We start from the raw sequence: 21,884 nt of genomic DNA on the forward strand, positions 1-21,884 counted from the left end.
CAGTCCCTGGGGTTGTTTGCATGTCATCCATGTTTGTTGTCCAGGCGGGTTACAGCTCTTCTGAAACAGGGAAATCTGCGCTGATGCACGTGTGTGTTGCACTATTTGCAGTATCACAGCAGTCTGGCTTCTCTCAATGGCCTGGAGGTTCACCTGAAGGAGACTTTGCCGAAAGACCATTCCTCTACAGCCAAAGCCACCTACAGCTTTACTCACTACGACTGCATTCAGAACGTACTCACAGGTGAGGGCTGGTCTTCGTGGTTTGAGGGCTTGCGGGTTTGCAGCACACCCAGAAGAGGAGTTAGATGTGAGAGCAGGCTGTGCTTTAACTTTCATGTGTTCACATCTCCAGACATTTGCCTGAAACACTGTTTGCAGTTAGCACAGCCATGCTCATGCTTCCTTCAAAAACAGCCTGGGCTCCTGCTAGGTTTAAGATCCCGCTGGCACAGGGCTCTGTCCTGCTTGTGTGGAGTGTGTTCTTCCTGTGCCTTGTACACCGTGATCACAGTCAGAAGTTCTGATCGTCAGGCTCAAGCTAAGTGCCAATGGGAGAGTGGGCAGGGATCTGCTTCTGGGCAGTGTCCTTTCCAGGGCAGAAAAGATTCTGCCTGACCGTCTCCTGAGGCCTCGATCACCAATACATCTCGAAAGCATCTCTTCCCCCAGTGGTGTAACTTCCCTCCCAGCTCCTGAGTATAGCAGCACAGGGCACTTGTCAGCAAGTCTCTGGCTGTGAGAAGGGACGATGCTGGACAGAGGAAGCAGGTGATGGAACAGTGATATGGGACTGACATCTTACATAGCGAGCAGCAGCCCATGACAGCAAGGCTCAGAGCCTGGGCTGACAGACTCTGGCTTGCAGGGCTTCGGCTACCGTCCTATAAACAGCTGTGTAGATGTCACAGCTCAGACAGGCATATGGCCCCACTCTCTAGGCTTCAGAGCCCGAGCTGCACTGTCTACACAGTGTTAGTTGTCAAGCCAGGCTCAGAGACTGTAGCCTTGGGCTGTGTAGATGTCCCCTTAGGCCAATGTATAGATCCTCGTTCCAGTCCATCCTTGTGTCTCCCTTCTCCTGCCAGCCCCACAGACGCCACACGCCTTCTCCAGCCCAGAAGAGAGGGACTAGGAAAGAGAGAGATTCTAGGCAATCTCTGCCTGAGGATTTCCTGGTCACCTCTCCGCTCTGTCCATGCCTCTTGGATCACAGTCTCTTTGGGGAATTACTTTGGCTTTATATTTGTGCAGTGCTTGAGCACACTGAGCCAGTAACATACCTTCATCACCGTCATGCCAGTGTTGAGTCACATGGGGTGTCCCTTTGGCTCTGTTCTCCGACCGCCCCAGCAGGGTGCAGAAATCCAGCGTCCTCTCCTGCGGACCCAGCTGGGGCAAATTACCCTGCCCAGGCAGCTTCCTAACCTATCCCTCCTCCTTCTCTGCAGCAAACCTGCCCCAGGTACTGGGCGCTCAGGATCAGCACTTCCTGAGAGCTGCTAGTCTGATCCACGCTGACTTCAACCAGCTCCCGACTGCTTCTGAGATGATAATCAGGTAAGGGCTGCCTGGCGCCCCCTCCTCTCCTCAGCCATGGGAGCCGCTCGGAGGAGAGCGGGGAGCACTTCAGAACACACCTGCATTTTAGATGAGGGGCTTGAAGCTACTTGTCTGCAAGAGGCACAGTAGTGCTGGTTGGAAATCCCGGCCCATGAGCTCCTTGTAGGTCCCAAGAGAGCCAGGCAAGGCGACCTTACAAACTCTGTTCTGAGGCTCGCTGTGTTCTTCTGCATGCTCCGTAATCCTAGAGCTGCCTCCCACCAAAGACCATTTCCTGATGCTCAGTAATTAAACACAGGCCGTTTGATTTGCCGCCCACAAGTTGGGCCAGGTGCTGTGTATCTAGGCCTGATCTTCCCAGCAGAGTGAGTAGTGCCAAAGGTTTGGATGAAGACGTAGTGATAGAATGTTGCCATCTCCTGGCACCATAAGGTTCTAAGCTACAGCTTTAAATATAGCTGTTCCTAGGAAACGTGGGTCCTGGCTTAGAGCCAGAGGCGCCTGAAATTGGCAGTCTAGATTTGTTTTCGTGCACGGCTTGTTGGGTTGGAAACAAGCTGTAATGTGTGTGGCAAACTAAATTCTGATGCTGCAAGCAGGATGGTCTTATCGCCGTCAGAGCCTTTCACAGTGTCACGGTCACTGCCTCCAGCCTGTCCTTTAACTGATCCCAAGGAGCTGGTTCCGTTTGCATCCACACCAACTGCTTGGCCTTCACAGCCATGCCTGCACTCCCAGGGCTACTCTGCTGCCTCAGGCACCCTGGGAGACTCCAAGCAGCTCTCCCCGGCTGCCCGTGCCCAGAGGGGATGCACACAGTGAGAGCGGCAGTGCACTGTGGGAAGGAGGAGGACCCAGGCAGTCGGGTTACACAGCTATGGGTGGGTGGCCTGTCCCCACTGCAACAAACCAACCCCTGTGTATTAGATGGTTTCAGGCAGCAAACTGTGAGCCAGCCCAGGCCTCTGCCGGGGACATGCTGAGCTGCCATGGCTGCCACCAGTGTGGTCAGCGCGTTCAGTTGATAAACGGGCGAGGGGTCAGAGAAGAGCCACGGGAATGATGGAAGGGTTAGAAAACCTGCCTTCTAGTGATAGACTCAAGGGGCTCGGTCTGTTTAGCTTAACAAAGGGAAGGCGAAGGGGTGACTTGATCAGTCTGTAAGTACCTACCTGGGGAACAGATATTTACTAATGGGCTCTTCAGTCTAGCAGGGAAAGGTAACGCGACCCAGTGGCTGGAAGCTGAAGCTAGACAAAATCAGACTGGAAACAGGGTGTAAATGTTTAGCAGTGAGAGTAGTTACCCCCTGAACAATTCTCCAAGTGAGAGTGGAGTCTCCATCACTGGCCATGTTTAAATCATGGCTGGGTGTCTTTCTAAACCCTCTGCTCTAGGAATGACTTTGGGGCAGGTCTCTGGCCTGTGCTATACAGGAGGTCAGACTAGATGATCCAATGCTCCCTTCTGGCCTTGGAATCCAGGACTCTGTTACTATGGGGACAGCATGCGTAGAGAGACCACATCATTAGCTGGCTACAGACCCCATGGGGAGAGGGGCTGCCACCTCGAACTGGCTGGCTGAGTCAGACCAGCCTTGGGGCACAGTGTCCCCTGGAACAACTGGCTGACATATTCATGCTGGCACTTCCCTGCTTCAGGGGTATTATGCGGGGCAGCTGCTCCCAGCCAGCAATAGGGAGTCTGCCTTCTGCAGAGTAGGAGGCTGAGACATGTGGGCAGTGTTTATCCATCAGCCCTTGGTGTGCTAGGTTTGCCTGCCAGCTAGCCAAACGAATGCTTCGGAGGGGTGAATATCTGGTGTAGCTGTGGCATTGGAAGGGTTAATCCCAGCTGCCAGGGTGGGGAGGGGAGGTGGGTTTTTTCTGGGAGGAGATCAGGACCTGTCTGATGGTGGGGCACCTTGTCAGCCTTTTGTTTTGTTTTCCCAGGGTTTAGTACCCGACATTTGTTGCTCACGCTGTCAGACATGGGTGCACCCTGCTCTGATGAAGTGGGCCAGCAGGAGGAGAGCCAGTCAGGGCTGCCCATGCCTCTGAGCGCACCCTTTGTTCTAGTCCTTGGAGCTGGCTGTTTAGCGTCATGCTCCCGTGTGTTCTAATGGAACTTGCAAAGAACATCAGGGTGCTTGCTTCTGCCTCCCAGAGCCTTGACCTTTGCTCTCCTTCCTGCCCCGATAGGAACGCCTCCACTGCCGTCTATGCCTGCCAGAACCCGGTCCAGGAAACGTACTTCCAGCAGCTGGCCACCCCACTGCGCAACTCAGGGGTTCCCAACCCTCATGACAGTGCGTTCAGCTTACCAGGCAAGGCCAAACAAAAGCTGCTGAAGCACGGGGTGAATCTACTGTGAGCGTGGTTTGACCCCCTGGAATGGCCTGCCCAAATCCAAGCCAGAAGATGCTCTGTCTCTAATAAGCTAAAACGCCAGGACTTTTATTCCATGCCAGCTGCTCTTCAAAGAACCTGGGGTACAAAGCGTTATTTGCGTGTCATATCCTTGGTTGGTTAAACAGTGAGTAACCCGGAGCCGCTGAGTGCTCAGCCCTTGGGTGATGGTCTGTATTCCCAGGGTAACCCAGCATGCTGTGCGCTTGTTATGGGGCCACTTCGTATTGTCGAGGGATGGTGGGAAATGTTGACTGTTACCAAAGAATTAAGGAGGCAGATTATTGCAGTGGCACAGTGCTGCTCATGACTCACCGCTGCCTCCTTTCGCGTGATGCACCTGGAGTGCCTTGACTGAAAGCCAACGATTTGCTTGCTCTCAGCTGCACGTGGTGACGGGTTGCTGTGCAATACCTGCTTTGTGAGATGTCTGTCGGGGACTGATTCTCGCTGTGGGATTCCTGTGCCTAAGCTCCTAGTCAGTCAGACTTGGAATTATTTACACCTCTGGAGCTACGGAAATGATCCTGTCACCAGGCAGTGCCTCACCTTGAATTAACAGTGCTCTGCATATTGTCAGACTAACAGGAATAGAAGGAGAGCAAACAGCTCTCTCGCAGTAACACGAAGCACTTAGGGTTTTATAACAGCAATGTCTGGGAGGGCTCCTAGTCCCTCCATCTGTCTTCAGCATTCCTTCCTCTGGTGAGCTGCTTAACGCTGTCCCTCCAGACTGCCCACCAAGAGCAGAAAACCACTGTAACCTGCAGTCTCCCTGCAGCATCCCTGCCTTCCATGAGTGTTATTACGATATCAGTTCACAGGCCTGAACACACTGCACTCACCGCCTGTGGTGCAGAGCCCAGGCCTGCGCTGTACCTGCACCCAGGACTTCTGTCTGTCTGCCGCTCCTCCTATGGAGACGCTTTTCCTGCCAAAGCTGACCGTACCTCCTTGCTTTCTTGCTACCTCCCTGAATTCAGCCCTACTGTATTTGCAGAAAAGGCGAGAGCCCATTAGCTGGTCACACCAAAAAGCTTTACAGCTCCTCTGCAGCTGCCATCTTTCCTGAAACAAACTGAACTCCATTTTTGGCAACTTTTTGGATTGCATCAGATTAGCAGTTATGGCAGCGTAGACCTGAGCTACGTGACTGACACCTGTCATTTCTCTGAGACCATTTTGTGTATTTCAAAGATTGCAGCTGCTCTGTGCATGAACATCTGTGTGGCAGTTGAAATAAAAAAGTAAAATAAAGAGGAGACCCCCAGGACTCATCCATTCACTACTAGTCAGAAATGGTAGACTCCTATTTATTGCACGATCCTCTCACCTGTGACTTCTAACACTGGGGGCTGGCTGACCAGTGGGCTCCCACAGTACCACGTGTCTCCAGCGCTGCACTCTCGTTCTGTGCAAATTCTGTGCAAATTACTTTGGTGCAGTTCAGTGGGGTGTCTCTGCTGCTTAGACACCACCCAAAATCACCCTTTGGTGGCCTTTCCTCTTGAAGGCGTGGCAGAGTGTGGGAGCCCAGCACTGTGTGGCAGTGGGTGAGGTGTTACTGGCCTGCTGGTGTGGGCTGCAGGCCAGGACTGAGGTGCCGGACCAGAGCTGTGCTGGGAACCTTGCTCTGGCCAGTCCTGGTTGCTGTCTTCCCCTCTGAGCTAGGTAGGTAAATGCTGCCCTAGTGAATCTCAGCCCAGGCTCGGGCTCTGCTAGAACAATCATGGTTTCCAGTGGGGTCCCCACCCCATTTTCATTGTTGCCTGTTTACAGGGCATCTTTGTGCAGCCCTTAGCTGGGTGGCTCAGTGAGCTCTGGGAAGAGTCAGCTCCTGGCTTGCTGGGTGTGGTGGAGTCTGGCTCCCACTGTGTCAGCAGACAGGAGGGCAGCCAGGTAACCATGGCCAGGCTTCTCTGCTCCCCACTAATGCTGGTCCAGTAGCTGAGAGAGTTGGAGTGGAAAGTGCCCTGTGTAGAAATGTTAGCAGCAGCTCATCTGCTGTGGTTCCTGGCGTGGGCTGAAAAGCTGATCTTCCGCGTGCAGTGATGACTGATGTGAGGTCAGCACAGTGCCAAGGCACTGCTCCCTGCACTGCAACCAGCCTGCAAGTTGTTTGTGTCCTGGAGCCAGAAAGAGCACAGACCACCCTGCAGGTGAGCAAAGAATCCTGTCCCTGTCTCAGCCCTAGCGCAATGAGCAGCATTCCTCTGACATTCTGGGCTGAGGGGCTGCTGCCTGTACTCAGCCAGATGGTGTCTTGACGCCGCACAGACATTGGTCACTTGGTGTCTTTCCACAGCCTTGCTGCTCCCCAGCAAATTAGCCAGATTTTCTCTGAGGCATGAGGCAGGGAAGTCTCTGAGTCTGACCTAAGCAGCTGTGTGACAGCAAGCTGAGCTGCTAGGGATTGTCAGAATACTCCCTCGTGCCCCCAACATGTTAGAGGGAGATTATGCAGCCTCCCACCCTGGGAGTTTTGGTAAGTGGGTGACTGAGATCTGTGAAACGCCAGGGAACGACGCCCCGGTGAGGGGCTGTGTAAAAGGCCTGACTAGAGACAGACGGGAGCTCTTGCACAGTAACGAAGCAGAAAGTAAATACATGAATTTGCTGTCTTCAGCAATCGTCTGCTGCAAGCTGCTGTGCCATCTGTCAGCCACGCTCAGAGCGGCGATGCCCTTGTTTTCCGTTAGTCCTTGCGTCTGGACAGTGAGGCCCATCCCAGGCATGTGATTATGGAGAGGACACTTGTCTCAGCAGCAGCACAATGCTGGGTTGTCGAGTCGGAGTTTGCTGTGCTTCGAGAAAATGAAAAAATAGTGGTGGTAAAAAACCCACTAAAAAGTGGCTGCTGCGAGGGCAGAGTGTGGTCCGAGTGCCTCCCGGCCTGGGGAGCAGTGCTAACGGGCCAGGTGCCTCTGGAGCTGAGTGATGTGTGGGACCCTTCACCTCGTTGCCCATGTACTTTGGATCATTCACTGTTCGGTAGCAGACGCTTGGCCAGCAATGTAGCGAGCTGCTTCCTAAGGCTTCCCCTACCCAAAGCCACTGATGGACTTTAAGCAGTGGAGCAGGGGGCTGGACATGCCTCCCCAAATGGCTTTGGGAACCCCTTCCCTGCAAGCTGGTGGCTCTTCCTCTAAGCATGGAGAACACAAATTGGGGTAGCTGGCAAGTTCCCCTGCCCTCTAGCTCTGCATCTGCTGCTGACTGCGTTCTGTGTGGCTATCACTGAGATGCTCTGCACCACTTCAGGCACATGCCACGGTGTTGCTGTAAGTCTCAGGCTGTGGCAGGTGGGTCCAGCAGCAGTTTTCTGCCTCGTGGAGTGCATTTGGGCCCTACCCAACTGGGAGCAGACGAGCCACACATCCCAGTGGCTTGGTCTTCAGAAGAGGCTGCGAGTGGGCATGTTGCTCAGGGCCACAGTGCAGGGTGAGGCAAGCCGTGGGCTCTTGGCTCTCTATGGTAATGTGCAGTGCCCCAGCGGCCAGGGTGTGTGTGCTCTCGGGAGAATGAGATGGGCTTGGTTTGGGTCCTTGCCCCTTGTGGGGGAGTGGGCTGCTCTCAGGGCAGAGGGCTCGGTCTGTAGCCTTCCTCCTGACCCCAGACACAAGGAGCAGTGGAACCTATCTAGGGAGCTAGGCCCATCCCTTGCCTAGTGAACTGAAATGCAAGTCCTGGGTGGTTTCAGTGGCCAAGTGGTCAGTGATGCAGGGAGGGGCTGACTTTCCAAGGTCACACAGCAGGTGGGTGGAAGTCAGATTTGGCATTCAATCCCAAACGCTAACCACTAGATCTCAGTGCCTCTCTGAGCCACCTTCTTGCTCTGCCAGTTCACAACACAGTCCCTGGGCTGCAGTTTGCATTGGCTTCAGGGTCCGTGGACTTCAGGTTGGTTTCTGACTAACATGGTGTCTGGTCTGTGCAGTTGACAGAGGACAGGCAGGGCTGGTGCACATCTGAGTGTCATTAAATTTTAACAGGCACAGGCAGACTTGCCAGTGATGCCTCTAAGATGAGTGTGCATCAGCCCTGCTGGAGTCCAGTCGAGTAACTGCCTTCTGCCTCCCTCTGCTGTTCCTGCAGTGTCAGGTGATACTGGTACTTGTAGCTCGGTATAGTGGATGCTCTGCAAATACCCAGGGAATCCTGAAGAGCAGCATAGTCTCATCTGACGTCTAGTGTAGTAGTGCTGCTGCCGTGTTCTACCCTAGAGCTGGCTGCATTTTGGATTACAGTGATTCTCGTATCTGTTTGGACCTTTTGGGACACAGGCGTTGGGTGACTGTTGAAGCAGAGCTGCTGTTCACCCTCCCTGAACGGCAAGTGGAAAAGTTTGGAATTCTCCATCCACTCAGCTGTTTGAGCTTCCCTTGGAGCTGCACCGCTGGCCATTTCCAGCCCTGCCTGTGTAACGCCATATGCCTCTGCAGAGGCTGCCGGGGGCAGCAGCACCAGGGATGCATCTCGTTCCTGCTGGGCATGGTAATAGCTCTCTGAGCTGGGGGGCGGGGTTTAGCAGAGGGTGCTGGACTGTACCACGGCTGCCCAGGGAGTTCACACAGCCCTAAATCCATGGCCACTGCTGCTTTGGGGCAGGGTGGTGTAACCTCTTAGCTGTGGCAGCCAGGTACGGGGGCGCACTCCACACTGGCAACTCTGTCCGGAGTCCCAGGTCCTGGCACAGGCTGCCCAGCCAGTGCAAGCGAATACTGGGTGCTCCCAGCCAGGCACGAATGGCAGGGTTCGAGCTGTGCTGCGGAGTGCCCAGGCATGTCAAGCTGATTACAAGCTTCCCCAGCAATCCGAGGGCCTTGGGGCAGCTGGCTGGGGGCGGGGTAACGGCCTGCATTTGGGGGGTGATAGGGAGGGGAGCAGGTGCTCCCCAGCAGAAGACTCGGGGGGGCTCCTGGCATTTGCCCCCGAGAGTCACTGTGGCTCGCAGCAAGCTGAGGCAGCCACAGGCCCAGGAGTCCAGAGGGCGACACGCTCTGAGTGTGTCCGGGCTGGTGCGTGGGGTGGCCTGCTGGAGGGTAACCAGGTGCAAAGGTGCTCAGCTGAGCTGGGGCAGCAGTGAAACAAGATTTATTTACTGCCCTAGATTGAATTACTTCCTGCCCTGGGCCCTGCTGCCATTTCCCACAGCCCCCCGAGGTAATTCCAGGGGCAGGCTGAGTTGGTGCTGTCCTGCTTCACTTGCCTTCACGTGCCTGTCCTGGCACTGAGCTAGCAGCGCACTGGGATTCACGGCTGCAGTGCTGGCAGCGGGACCTGACGCCGGATGTGCTGTTCCTGCACCAGCTGCTAAGCAGCAGCACCACAGCACGTGGAGGAGGGGAGCTGTGCTGGCTGTGCCCCGAACAGCAAACCCCGCCTGTGGCTGCCATCCTGCATGTGGAGGGGTTGCAGTCAAACATCAGCCCTATTCAGCACTGACAGGGACGGGGGTTGGAGGTTTTCCTGCTCCTCCAAAAACCAACTCCTCTGAAACAGTTGGCGCTAGCCTGGACGGTTCTGTGCCAGTCAGTGGTATCTAGGCTTCGCCTCAGCAGGCTGAACGGTGTCTGCTCTTGCCTGGCACAGCTCAAGGGGAGCTGCGGTGTTGGCCCTACCCTGAGCTTGCTCCTGAGCCCATGCTCCTCTTAGCAGTGTTCGGTATTGGACTAAATCTGTCTGTTTCGTCTGTCCGCTGCCTGACAGCTGCTCTGTCCCCTTTACAGCATCTCAGTACAGGTGTAGCCCTGCGTGGCGGCCTTTGCTCTGTCCTAGCCACCCCTGCTTCCCTGTAGTCTTTCCTCCTAGAGCTTCTGCTCCAAATCTGGTCTCGCTCCTCTCCTTAGTACAATACCTCCCACCTGCCAGCACCAGAGCAAGGATCCAAAGTCCCAGGTTTTCACTGCAAACCAGCCATCTCAGTGGCAAGTGGAGGAAATCCCCCCCAGCCGCCGCCACCCCGTGCACACACACACCTTGTTTGATTTTTCAGCACAACTGTTTATTGATAGTCTTCCTTATGTACTGGTACGAATGGCACCGAGTCAGCCTGCTTCCTTTGTAATTCTATCACAAAGTATTCAATGTGTGTAGAAATCATGCACGTCACATATTCTTTTAAGAAGATATTTTTGTAAAAATACTTCATGTATTTGAAACTTCTGCCTTATCTTGCAATTTAATCACTGAAAAATCTGTGTAGAAAACTCGTTGGAACTCAGGTGTATACTTTCCCTTGTACATCATTCAGTAGTGAGTAATCCAGGGACCCTCGTGGACTCATTTTCCTCCTCCAGCAGTTACCCGTTATCACATTTGCTTTCCAGTCAGAACAGTAAGTACATTTGGCTGTATACATGACATGCTGTGTTACACATTATACACCTGACACTAGCTCTGTACTGAGACACACAGACAATTAGATACTCTCCAAGAAAAACACACAGTTGAGCTGGTGGACACAACTCTTACAGGTAGGCAGAAGCCTATTTCCCTTCTGCTGTAGAACTAGGAGAAGTTATTAAACCCCGCCTGCGGAGGGCAGGCTGACGCTCTACCATTCCGTGCACTGGGAGAGAAGACTGAGAACCAGACACAGACCAACTCATGCGGTTACTCTCTACTTCCGTACAGCTCATTCCTTCACCCCACCAGCTGGTGTGTATATCCCAGCCCAGGGCTCTGCCAGTGCAAGTTAACAGCTCTGGGAGGGCTTTAGGCCAATTAACAAACCCCTTTAGTCAAACCTAAGGTTCAGGTTTTCTGTGTAACTCTCCCTGGCAGACTCTGTTACTCAGCTGTCTGGGGCTGAGCCCCTTGGTCACTTTCAGCTCAGCTGAAAGCACCAGAACTGCTGTTGTGTGTGTTCCCAGCCAATCTGCCCAAGCAAGGGCTTGTGGCAGCAGGCTCAGGACAGACACCTTCTGCTCGAATGCACTGGAGCCATCATCCCAGCCCGAGGCAGCCACCTGCCATGCTAGTCACACACTGGAGGAAAATGTTTTTAAAAGCCTCTGGCCCCAATGCCACGTGCTAGCACAGAGCTTGTGTTTGCAAAGCACCATCACCCTTGGCAGCTTCGGGTTTGCAATGGGTCTGAACGCTCTCTGCACAAAGGAGCAGGGAGACCACCATGCTCCTCGGCCATTTCCATCTGGCTGTCTGAGTTGTCCACGCGGTGACTGTAAACAGTGACAAAGACAGGCTGAGCACAGCACTTCGCTGACGTTTTTTGGTGACCACAAGAAATGTTACATTATTACATTCAAACAAACACCCTTGATTTTGTGACTCTAAGTCTGAACACTGCAAACACAGTAGCAACATAACACATACTACAGTGGTACCGCAGCTAAATCACAGAGTGAAAATAATGCACTCTCATGGCGGAAAGAAATCCCTGAAGCAATGATAGAAAGAAAGAGGCTGGAAGCTTCCATTTACAATAACCCCCGAGAGGGGAAAACCCAACACCGTATGTGCTATGAGAAAGGTTTCCAGTGAGGCAGGCTTCCACGGGTGGAGAGGGAACCGCAGGGGGGCTGCATGAGGCAAAAGCCCCGGCAGGCAGGCCCGCCCCCTGCCCTCGAACCCACTAGGGCAAAGCAGCACGATCATCGTCCTGGAGCAAAGATAAAATCAAGGGCTTGGCGCTCGGCAGCTGCAACATTCGGGTGCCACAAATCCACCATAAAGATCACACGAGGGCCCTCTTCGGGGGGACCTACACAGAACACAAGAGCCCAGCCATAAGGCACAAGCAGGGGTCCTGGCGCTCAGGCCATGGTGCTGCACTGTGCTGGCTTCAGGAACCCCCCTGCACACATCTCCCTGCTCATGCTCATGGGGCAACAGAGATGGCTCTGCCCCTGCCCCTGCCCCCCGAGTCTGTACCACAGGGCCCCTGGCCCCATCTGCCACCCCAGACCTTTGAGAGGGTCTTTCAGCCAGAGGGAGCCCAAGAGCTTCAGGCGGATGGTTGTACAACGGCCCCCACTTCCTCCACTCCACAGAGGTGGGTACGCTCAGCCACGTGTACAATGCCCGGCAGTGCCACAGAACCACTGGGAACAGGACATGAAACTCTGCCTGTCCATGGGACTGCATAGGGCATTTGAATGAGGCAGCATATAATGACCCTCTAGATTATGGCCAGAACGCTGGGGGGAGGGAGGGTGTCTATTCCCCTGAGGCTCTAGCGCTGTGCCCGCTGTGCCATCTGTCCAACCCAAAGGGACAGGAGTTCTTTACTGACCGGTGGCTAGGCTCTCCTCTGAAACAGAGCCCTGCCGGCAGCACTCTGCCCGCCCTCCCGCCCCAGGTGGTGGAACTGGTTCAGTGCTGACTGGCTGGGAGAGGTGCCCCCTACTGAGTCACCAGCACCACAGCAAATGTCCTTGGAGGTTTCCCAGCCAAACACTGAGTGCACCTGGTGCTGCTTAGCATGCAAATTCCAAGACTCTTGCGTTTGTCCCAAGACCAGTCCCATAAAATGAGCAATGCCCTGGGAACCTCAGCATGCTCATCTGCCCTTGGCAATCCCCCAGGTCTCTGGGAATGGGCTGTTTTCCTATTGCTGCAGGAGAGATTATGTGGGGAGCAGCACCCACTCTCCCCAAAGTACTCCCTGTGTAAAACAGCATGACAGCTGCTCCTATGCCATCACCCGCTCAGACATGTTCATTCAGCAGAGCTCCCATAAGTGAAACAGTCCTGAGAAGCAGCTCTACCCAAGTGAGGGGAAAGGGACATAAATCCCTTCCCCTGGGGCAGTGAGCAGCATGAGCGCACAAACCAGGCCCGAGCAAGGGAAAGAGAGCTCCAGCAGCAGACCCAGCCCTACTTCCTGCTGCACCAGCCCGGAGTCAGAGGGGAGGAGGAGATGGATTCCACAGGAGCACCTGTGCCTGAAGCAGGAGTCAGACCAGTCTCATCAGGAAACTCTGCTTCCTGCTACCAAGCGTGAGTACTTGGGAAATGGCAGAAGATCTAGATAGCTGGTTGAGGAAGAGCATTCACTGAGGCTGGGTGGGAGGTAGTGGGTAGAGTCTGAGCTTCCCTCCCTGTATTGAGGCAAAGAGACTACCTGGCACAAAGCGTATGAAACACTTCACACCATTTGCCACATCCTGACTTGTCAGTGATGCTGTCTGTTACTGTTAGTTGCCATAAAAGCGGCTTGTGTGGCACTGGGTGGCTCCTAGGCAAGGAACCTTGCTCTGGGGAAGTGGGGAATCAGGACACAGCTACCCTTTGCATTTATATTATAGCAGCTTTGCAAAACCATCTGTCCACCTGCAGAGCAACATGCTGGTTTTCATGCTCCCTGTCACCATGGGAAAGACAGACAAGGAGGCCTCAGGCCTGGGCTGGTAAATGCTTGTGACAATTCTGCAAGGCTGAAATAAAGTCGCAAACACAAGTCAGGCCAAACAGCTGACTGCAAGGCGGAGTGGGCCCAGGGCTCTTCGGAAGCTGTGTGCCCCGCCCCTCTCCAGGAGCAGCTGGGGGTTAGTGATGTGCAAGCCCCAAAAGGCTTGGGTTGGATAAATACCTAACACCTCTCTGCGGGAGGGGGCTGGGTGCAGAATCGGGAAGAGGCCTCATTGAGATCCCTTCTGGTTATTGGCTGGGACTGGCCTCCTGCCTTTTCTCAGGGTTTTGAGTGCGGGGAGACAAAGGGAAAGCCAAACCATTGAGCCAACCCTTTCCAGGCCTTGGAGGAGGGGCTGCTGCACCTGCCCCAGCTTATCCCTCCCTTCCTGGGCTTGGAGGAGCCTGACTGTAAACAGGTTTTCAAGGCTGCGGATAGCTGAGTGAGGTGAGGTGAGGCTGCAGGGGCGTCTAGAAGCCGTGAGCCTGGCAGGAGCTGGGCATGGTGTACTTGCCTTCATGAAATGCAGTGTGCAGAAAGGAATCGTCAAACAGGAGGCATCGGCCTTCAGCCCAGCACTGGGGCTCGCCACCCACCACCAGCTCACAGTTGCTGGGAGTCTTCAGACCTTCAGGTAGGAAACACAGGAGAGAAAAGAGGACAGGTGTGGGTCAGGGGAGCTGTTTCTAGGTGGCCAAAGCCTCCCTTTTCTTTAGGGACCGGGGGAACCCTTTGTCTGAGCCATGGGCTGAGAGATGTCAATACGAGGCCAAGCCCTGGCGTTTGCATCACTTTCCCATCATGCTGAGCTTCACCCAGAGCTGCGAGATGCAGTGCGTAGCCACAAGCAGCTGCCCAGCGCAGCCTGCCCTGGCGGTTAATGGCCATGTTAGTGAGCCACGTTTTGGAGAGTCTGGGAGGTGTTTAACTCTCAACCCCAGGAATGAAACCCAAGCAGTGAGCTGCATGTGGGTGGTGAATGGTGATGTGGCTTGTGCTGCAGTGGGGGCTGGAGAGTCAGGAGCCGCTTCCTTCTGTGTCCCAAATGTGTATGGCTCTCAGCAGGGCTGGCGCTGAGCTAGAATTTGGCTTGACAGAAATGCTGCACTCCACCTGCAGGTGCTCAGTGCCCGGGTGGGCTTCCATGGCAGATCCCAGGTCTGGCTCCCGCCCCGCTCAGCAAGGGCGCTCCTCTCTCCCTGCACTGCCTTCCCCTCAGTCCAGTGCCTGACAGCCATACAACCCTGGGTGGTCACTGGAGGCTGGTTGTATTCAGTGCCTGCCATGAACTAGCCTGATATCCAGACTCATTTCCTTGGGGGGGAGCCTTGAGGCCGCAAGGTGCCCAAAGCAAAGGCACAGGAATCCTGAGGCATTTCTCTGGCTTTGGATCTGAAGTGTGAGGGAAGCAGAGATGTTCTGCACTGGTCTGATGGGGAGGGTGCTGGACTGGGGCTCTCGAGAGACCTGGGTTCAGTTCCTGGTTCAACCATAGACTCCCAGTGTGCCCTTGGGAAAGTCACTTAATCTGCCTGGTGGCTCAGATCCCTTCTGTACCATGGGGATAGCAGTGCCCCACCTCCCAGGGGTGCCATGAGGACAACATCCAGTCATGATTGCCAGGTGCTCAGATACTCTGGTGACAGTGGCCTTACATATACCTAGATGGGTAGAAATCCAGGCAGCCCCAGCTAAACTGGCTATTATGGACTGACCAATGCCACTGAGAAAACTGTACTTTTATTGAGCTATTAATACACCAAGGCCCCCCAGCAAGCAGCTGGCTCCTTGAGGATACCTTTGGGTTTGTGAAAGTAACGTCCCTCATTGCAGACTGGGGTTCAAGCTGCTACAATGGGGCCAATAGACTGTGTATAACTGGGGGGAGACTCGTGAGTCTCGACTGGTAACATATGGCATGTGTTCCGCTGCCGCTCGGAGCCCCAGGCATTCAGAACACCCACAGCAAGAGACTGACTTTGGTGCCAAAAACACGTGGGCACAGCAGGGGCTCCCAGCCGCCCAGGAGAGCGAGGCTTGTTTATGTTTCTTTGATGTATGTTTCACAGACTGCAAAACAAAACCTGGTTCCATCCACACAAACTGTCCTGAGCTGCAGAAGCTCCATCCTATAAGATGGGCATGAGGAAGAGAGCTGATCATTGCACAGGCACTGGGTTAGCAATGTCTAGCTGACCCCCTCTGGGCTGGAGGGGACAGGCTGAAGCAATGCTTGAAGCCAGGAGAAAGCACCACTCCTAGCATTGGGCACCCAGGGACGGGAGCCGGGGAACCTGTGCCTAGAGATGGTGTAACAAGCTGACTCTCTAACCAGAGGTTCAGCTCCCCCAGGGGCAGCTCCTCAAGGCAGGGCACAGCGGGGCGCTGCAGCAAGCTGACCAATGAACAAGAGCAAGGTAGGGTGTCCCGGGGGCTTTAAACACACACAAGGCTCTGCTCTGCACTGGGGGAGCTGGGACCTTAGCACTGAGGCAGGGAAAGAGCACTCTGGGGTGCCCTGGCCTAGGCACCGTGGCCTGTGCTGAGACCTCAGAGCACGTGGCGTGGGAGTCTGGGAAATGCCAAAGGGAAGGGGTAGAACAGCCCAGCCCTACCGGCGCAATCTTCCCCACTGTTCAACTCCACCTGGAGGGGAGCCACTAGCGAGCCCACAACCCAGGCTGTGCTGCTCTGCTCATTGTTTCCCAGTGTCAGAGCTAGCCCGTTCCCTGCTGGGCTACTCCCCTGCCCTGAGTGGCTCTGGGCAGACCAGCTTACACGGCAAATGGCCCTTGGCTTGTGCACAAGTCAGAGGAGCTAAAGTTCAGAAGCCTGGAGGCCAGCCCGAGGCAGTGCTGGGCGTGTGGCTCCCGCCCTGGGGGCACAGTGAGGCCTGGCCTCCAGGGCCGAGGCCTGGCAAAGGTAGGTTCGGTAGTGCCAAGAGCCGGGCCCCGCGCTGTGACCCTGACTTTCTGGGAGGGGATAAACAGCCAGCAAGGCTGAGCAGGTGGGAGCCTAGGCAGGTGGTGTCTAATAGTTGCATTGCTCCTAGGTGCCCCGGCCTGTCCCTTCCAGAGGAGAGGAGATGGGGAAGTTGATGGAGAGCTCTACCTGTTCCTCCTCCCCAGCTAGCCTAGGGAAGGGCAGCATGGCTCCAGCTGAGCTGGTGAAGCTCTGGGGCTAGAGAGCTGCTTCGAAGCTTGCCTCTAGCTTAAAAACAACCAGCAAGTGCCAGTGTGCGTGTGCCTGGCAGAGGTGGCTGGCCAGTCGTGTGGGGTGTGCCAGCAGGGCCACAAGCAGATTCTTCCCCCACCACAAACATCATTGCTTTCTGTTTTCCAGAATCCTGGCTGTGCGCAGCAGACACACTTTCCCAGCCAGGCTCTCCCAAGGGCTAGAGGGCTCCCAAGAACTGTCAGCAATCCAGGCTTTCAGCTCCTTGAGCTGTAGCTACTGGGCTCTGCTCGGAGACAAATCTGCAGAGGCCGGATGTTGTCTGGGCCTCTCCTCCCCTTGCTTTTCAAAAGTCTGGCTGATGGGCACAAAAACAGGCTCCTGCAGCTTCAGTTAGAGCTGCCCTGCTGAGGCTGCTGCATGGAGACAGACCCTTCTGCGTGACAGTCATCTCACAGCAGCAAAACCTGAGTCACTACCAGCAGCCCCACTCCAGATGATGAAGCTGCAGGAGGGGCACAGGCTCTGAAGCAACTAAGATCCTGTTCTCGTGCATGTGGCCCAGGAGGGATGGTATCTAAAGCGATGGTTTGCCAGTTTCCCTGCCAGTTCAGAGTTCCCTCGTGGTTCAGGTGGAAGTAGCTGGAGTGTCTGGGGCAGCCCATAAAGGCCCCGTCACGTCAGAGCCTCCCAGGCAGTGAGCGTGTCTCCCCTACCCCCACCCCCGGCCTGCAGTCAAGCTAAGCGTTGTCTATCTGTACCATTTTAAAAGGTCTGAAAAAAATGTGGTGGGGGAGAGGAGGAGAAATCCCCCTGGCTGCTGAGCTAGAGGCCATGGAGAGTTCCCAGCAGAATGGGGCGGCTGGAGCCCTTCCTGCATTTCGCAGGGAAGGTGCGGCACCCAGTGGGAGCTCTGGCCTACACAACGTTCCTATGGTGCTAGCAAAACACCAGAGGGTCAGCTCCTGGAGATACAGATACCAATGTCTGGCTCCTCGGTGGCTTTGGTGTCATGTGCAATCTGAGAGCAGGCTCAGAGCTAGTCGAGAGAAAAGCTGAGCCTCATGCAGGACCCTTCCATCCATCCTAACAGTTAATCTCACTGGTTCGGGAGTGTTTGCAGTGACGCTCCCTCACCCAGAGAGTTGCTTCTTTATTGCCCAGTTTCTCTGACTCCAGTTTCCTAAAATCTGAGCTTATGTTTCCTTCCTTAGCTCGGGGCCACTGTGCCTTGAGCGGCATCTTCCAAGACTGAATTATTCCCTCCTTTCCCTTTAGACTGCGATCATGACCCCTCTGTGACTATCCTGGTTTAGGATAATCCTTACTATTATACAAGTCTAATCCTTGTATAATTTTTTTACCCTTCATAGGATGGTCTCTAAATCCTCCTTAAACTTTGATGAGAACAGACTAAACCTGCTAGAATTTGAACTCAGTACCTTGAAAATACAGCAGGCTCTTCACTAAGTTCCACAGCCTTGGAAGAACTACCGGTACTATCAGTTTTAGCAAGAAAGAAGGAAGAAAAATACCTGTAGTTCTTCTCTGCTTCTGCTGGATACATACCTAAATGGCATCGTATGCGGATGTTGGTTGGTCCATAGTGCTCCGCAATGACCGTGCCAGGGGTCAGCACAGAGATGCATGCGTTCCCAAAGACATTGTTGCCAATGCAGGTGCGGAGGTTCCCAAGTAAGCGATACGTCCGTGGGCATTTCCTGCAGTTCTTGGGAACGCACGTGCCCTGGTTCACCAGGTAAAAGGTGAACCACTCCCCACTGGGCGTGCTGTTCATTTTCCATCCTTGCGGGAGGCTGCAGTTTGAGAAGGCTTTGTAGAGGGTCTCGAATTCGCACAGGATGGTCTGGAAGTTGCGTTCCAGTAACTCCACGTCATGTTTTTGAGCGTCCCGTGAGAAATAGGGCATTGTTGGTAAGTCTGGTAAGAAGAAGACTTCTGGCTTCTGGATGGATGGTCGGCTGTTTAGGTAGCGCCCTTGCTCTCGGATGCCCTTGTGGATCCTGCCCATGCCGGACCAGGAGTAGCGCTTGGCATATTCCTGCAGATTGTGATAGAGTTTCTGGTTAAGCCCGTCGTTACGTGTGCAGCGCACACACTCGGGGGAGTGGCAGTAAGCGTACCCGTTCTGTAAGCCACTGGCATCGGAGCTCTGCATGAGGGAATTCACAGTGACATACGTGCGGGGCTGCTCCCTGCCAACGTGGTAACAGTACCAAACAAACAGCACCAAGAGGCAAGCGACAGCAGTGAGTGCAGTGGTGTCACAGTCCCGGAAGGACTGGATCCCTGTAGCTATAAAGTCCCGGAGTCCATCCAGTGACCAGCTCCAGTCCATCAGCCACTCCAAAGACATTTTTGTGAAGCTGTTCTTAGAGGTGTATAAAAGGGCCAGGTGATCAGTCCTCGTGGTTCTTACAGGCACCCACACCATGCAGGTTAGTAGGGGCACGGAGGGAAGGGCTTGCCATGGGGAAGCATAGTTGTACCGGTTCCCTGGCCACTTGTAAGCACTGCATTAGTGAGTGGCAAGTTGTTAGTGTTCACATCTACATGTTTGACAAGGCCTGTGCCTCAGAGTATCAGGAAGCCCTATGGTGCTGTTATCGTTAGTGAAGCATCCCTGCCAACGTTCTGAGGTTATTCGTTCTCAAACGCAGCAGACAGGCAGGGTCTGAAAAAAAATAAGAACCCAGATGGGCATTAGGGCTTTTTCAGTCTGGAATTACTCACTGTGTGTCGGATTCAGCATCTGCTTGCTGTTCTGAGGAGATCTGCATCCCATTCCACAAGCTGTAGGAACTCAGCAAAGGGGGAGGGGTCATTTAAGTGAAAGTATTTGGACCAATAAAGATAGAACAGGAAATGAGGCCCCTACCCAACCCTGCCAAGTATCTTAACCAGATGATGGACATTGTCTTGTGCTGTGTTTCCTCCATCCCTCCCACCCACATTTTATTCCATGACATGAACCCGGTTGGGGGAGCATCAAGTGATTACCCAGCCAAGCCTCTGTCCCTTCTCTCCTCGTTACTGGTGCACATTCTTCCGTTCTCTCCTCGAGCGCCATGCAGTAACCAGTGCTGCTCCCTGATCCTTTCCTATTGCCTGCTACAGCATCACTTGTACAATCTGGTTGATGCATAGCCGGGGAGAAGCTGGGAATGTTCTTTTAACAGATGTATCTCGTACCACATTACAGATTATACCTTGATCTAAATGCTCTGAAATGACTCGCCTTTCAGGGAATAGAGCGCTTTCCACTGAGAACAGATGATACCGCTCAGGTGGTTACTAAACAGAATCTATGTTGGTGGAATGCCAGCCTTTCTCGTTTTAGACACACGAAGTGGAAATGAGTGCCCCCTGTAGGGCAGCAGGGAGAGGGACGCCCTGGAGCATACCGCGCAGTGGGATTGAAGTTACCAAACAGGTGAGCTCCTCAAGGATCAGAGGGTCTGTTCAGACAAACCCCTGACGTCTGTGCTCTTCAGGAAGTACCCAAAGCTGTAATCTGCAGAAGTCACGAGGCTCTTTCACAGGATCCCAATACTGCCTGCTTTGGGCGGGCTAGAAATGCCATGGGAACAGTCACTCTGACAGAGCTGGGCACTGCTGCGACCAGGGGACACCAGAAAGGGCAGAAGAATAAATTGGTGAGTGTGGGTGAGGGGTGGAGGTTGGTTTTTTTCCTTTTCATCTAATTAACGTATCCAAGTCCCAACGAGGTGTCGGGTTTGCTGTGCACCCTCAGCAAGAGTTCACGCCAGCTCTTGTTCTATCAGAACTGGGTCATAGGAACCTCATTCCCACCTGCTTGGTAATCAGACTTGAGACCTATTTTGTTTATATCTTATTTTAAAAATCTCAATTTCATTTAATTTCTCTGCCGCCATCCTGCGGTGTGTGCCCATAGCACGTCTCTGCCGCCATCTATTCTTCCTTCCCCATTTCCTCTATCTGTTACTCACTCGTTGCATTGTCTTTAATTAGACTGTAGGCTCTTTGTGGCAGGACCTGTCTTATTATACACAATATTTTATACAGCACCCCACACTGCGGGGCGCTGATCTTGACTGGGGCCTCTGGGAGTTGCCACAATATACATAATCCTGGACTGGGGTTCTCTGCACTTTGGGGTTAGGGCAAATCTAGGGCCCACTGTGCCAGACTGCCCCCAAAGTCCAACCATTCCACCAAGCAGAAGGTGCTATTCCACTCTGGAACTCTCTCCACCACAACACACAGTTACTGGCTTAGGCAGGCCGATCACAGTTCCCTGCCCTTTGAACACCCTGTGGGGCTGCAGTAAATGGAAGCTGAAAAGGTGCCTAGGTGCAGTCATGGAAGGCTAGGCCCCTTCAGACTATCAGACCGAGGGAGAGGGGCAGCTGAGAATTATTTTGGCAAACCAACAAAGAACCAATGTTTTTAAAGGTCAACACCTACAAAGTTCCAGGCCAGATGGCTGCTCTGTTCCTGTACTTTTGTCAAGGATCTTTTGAAGGCACCAGATAGAAAAATGGAAGGGAGACTTTACAAAGTGGGTCTGAGTGTAAGTGTTCCCTTTAACAGGAGAGAACTTCTCTGACTATCACATTGGTTTGCTCTGAATTCTCTCCCTGGGAATCTTGGAGCAGGAAGGGCAGGGGGGGAGGAAGGCACAAGCACAACTGGGGTTTTCAAAAATGTAACTCCTATTAGTGGGAAAGGAAGTGCACTACCAGAGCAGAGACTGGACGTGTATCCACTGCAATTAGCCATTTAGATGCCATAAAGCAGCTGGAGGATAAAGTGGCTGATAACTTTACTCAACTATACTGAGATGATTTATCTTGTAATAGTATTTTCTGTACAAACTATATCCCCCCCAAAGCTTCAACCAAATGTAAGAGCTACCAGCAGATGTACATAGTGAGAGACGGGCTGTCTGAAAATATTTTAAAGTAGATGGAGAGAGAGAGTCTGGCAAAAGTTGCAGGGGAGAAGGTTCTTGTGCCAGCAGTGGTGAAACAGTACAGAGGAGCAGGAGGGTGTTTGTGCTGTTATCTTCCAAAGCAAGTTATATGCAAGGCACAAGCTGCTTATCCCTTGCTGAAATGGCCTAGCAGGCTACGTGCTTTGGCTGCCTGGTGATGCTGTTGCTGTGGTCCTGGCAGGCGGGGGCACAAGGCTGAGGCAGCTCTAAACCAAACTAGAAATAGGCACTTTTAGAACAAGTACATTTGCAAAACTAACTTCCTCCCATTCTGTTTCCCAGTTTTCACACTGTGTGCAGCCACGGGGCTTTAATAGGAATTCCTCAGTGTGCATATGGCACCTCTGTAGTGTCTGCAAAGGAA

The 21,884-nt window shown here is 53.7% G+C and overlaps 2 protein-coding genes across 4 annotated transcripts in view; one reads left to right on the plus strand and one right to left on the minus strand.

Annotated features, from left to right (window-relative positions):
* HPS4 (HPS4 biogenesis of lysosomal organelles complex 3 subunit 2) overlaps positions 1-5,336 on the plus strand; it is a 22,121-nt gene extending 16,785 nt beyond the window's left edge. For both annotated transcript variants that reach the window (XM_044990312.1, XM_044990313.1), the window contains exons 12-14: positions 112-244; positions 1,452-1,560; positions 3,765-5,336. In XM_044990312.1, coding sequence (XP_044846247.1) covers positions 112-244; positions 1,452-1,560; positions 3,765-3,936 — 414 coding nt within the window. In that variant the 3' untranslated portion in view covers positions 3,937-5,336. The remainder of the gene's footprint in view (positions 1-111; positions 245-1,451; positions 1,561-3,764) is intronic.
* A 4,022-nt stretch (positions 5,337-9,358) lies between these two features.
* ASPHD2 (aspartate beta-hydroxylase domain containing 2) lies at positions 9,359-20,672 on the minus strand. Of its 2 annotated transcripts, none has more exons than XM_044990315.1 (4): positions 19,543-20,672; positions 18,091-19,216; positions 13,862-13,975; positions 9,359-11,595 (listed from the first exon to the last, which is right to left on the minus strand). In XM_044990315.1, the coding sequence occupies exons 2-4, from the start codon at positions 18,974-18,976 to the stop codon at positions 11,588-11,590; spliced, it is 1,008 nt and encodes a 335-aa protein (XP_044846250.1). In that variant the 5' UTR covers positions 18,977-19,216; positions 19,543-20,672; the 3' UTR covers positions 9,359-11,587. The 2 variants fall into 2 exon arrangements, with proteins under 2 accessions (XP_044846250.1, XP_044846249.1); XM_044990314.1 differs by having other exon boundaries at positions 9,360-11,697.
* Positions 20,673-21,884: the final 1,212 nt, after the last annotated feature.

This window comes from Mauremys mutica, chromosome 16 (assembly GCF_020497125.1).
Source record: "Mauremys mutica isolate MM-2020 ecotype Southern chromosome 16, ASM2049712v1, whole genome shotgun sequence".
Classification (NCBI taxonomy): Eukaryota; Metazoa; Chordata; order Testudines; family Geoemydidae; genus Mauremys; species Mauremys mutica.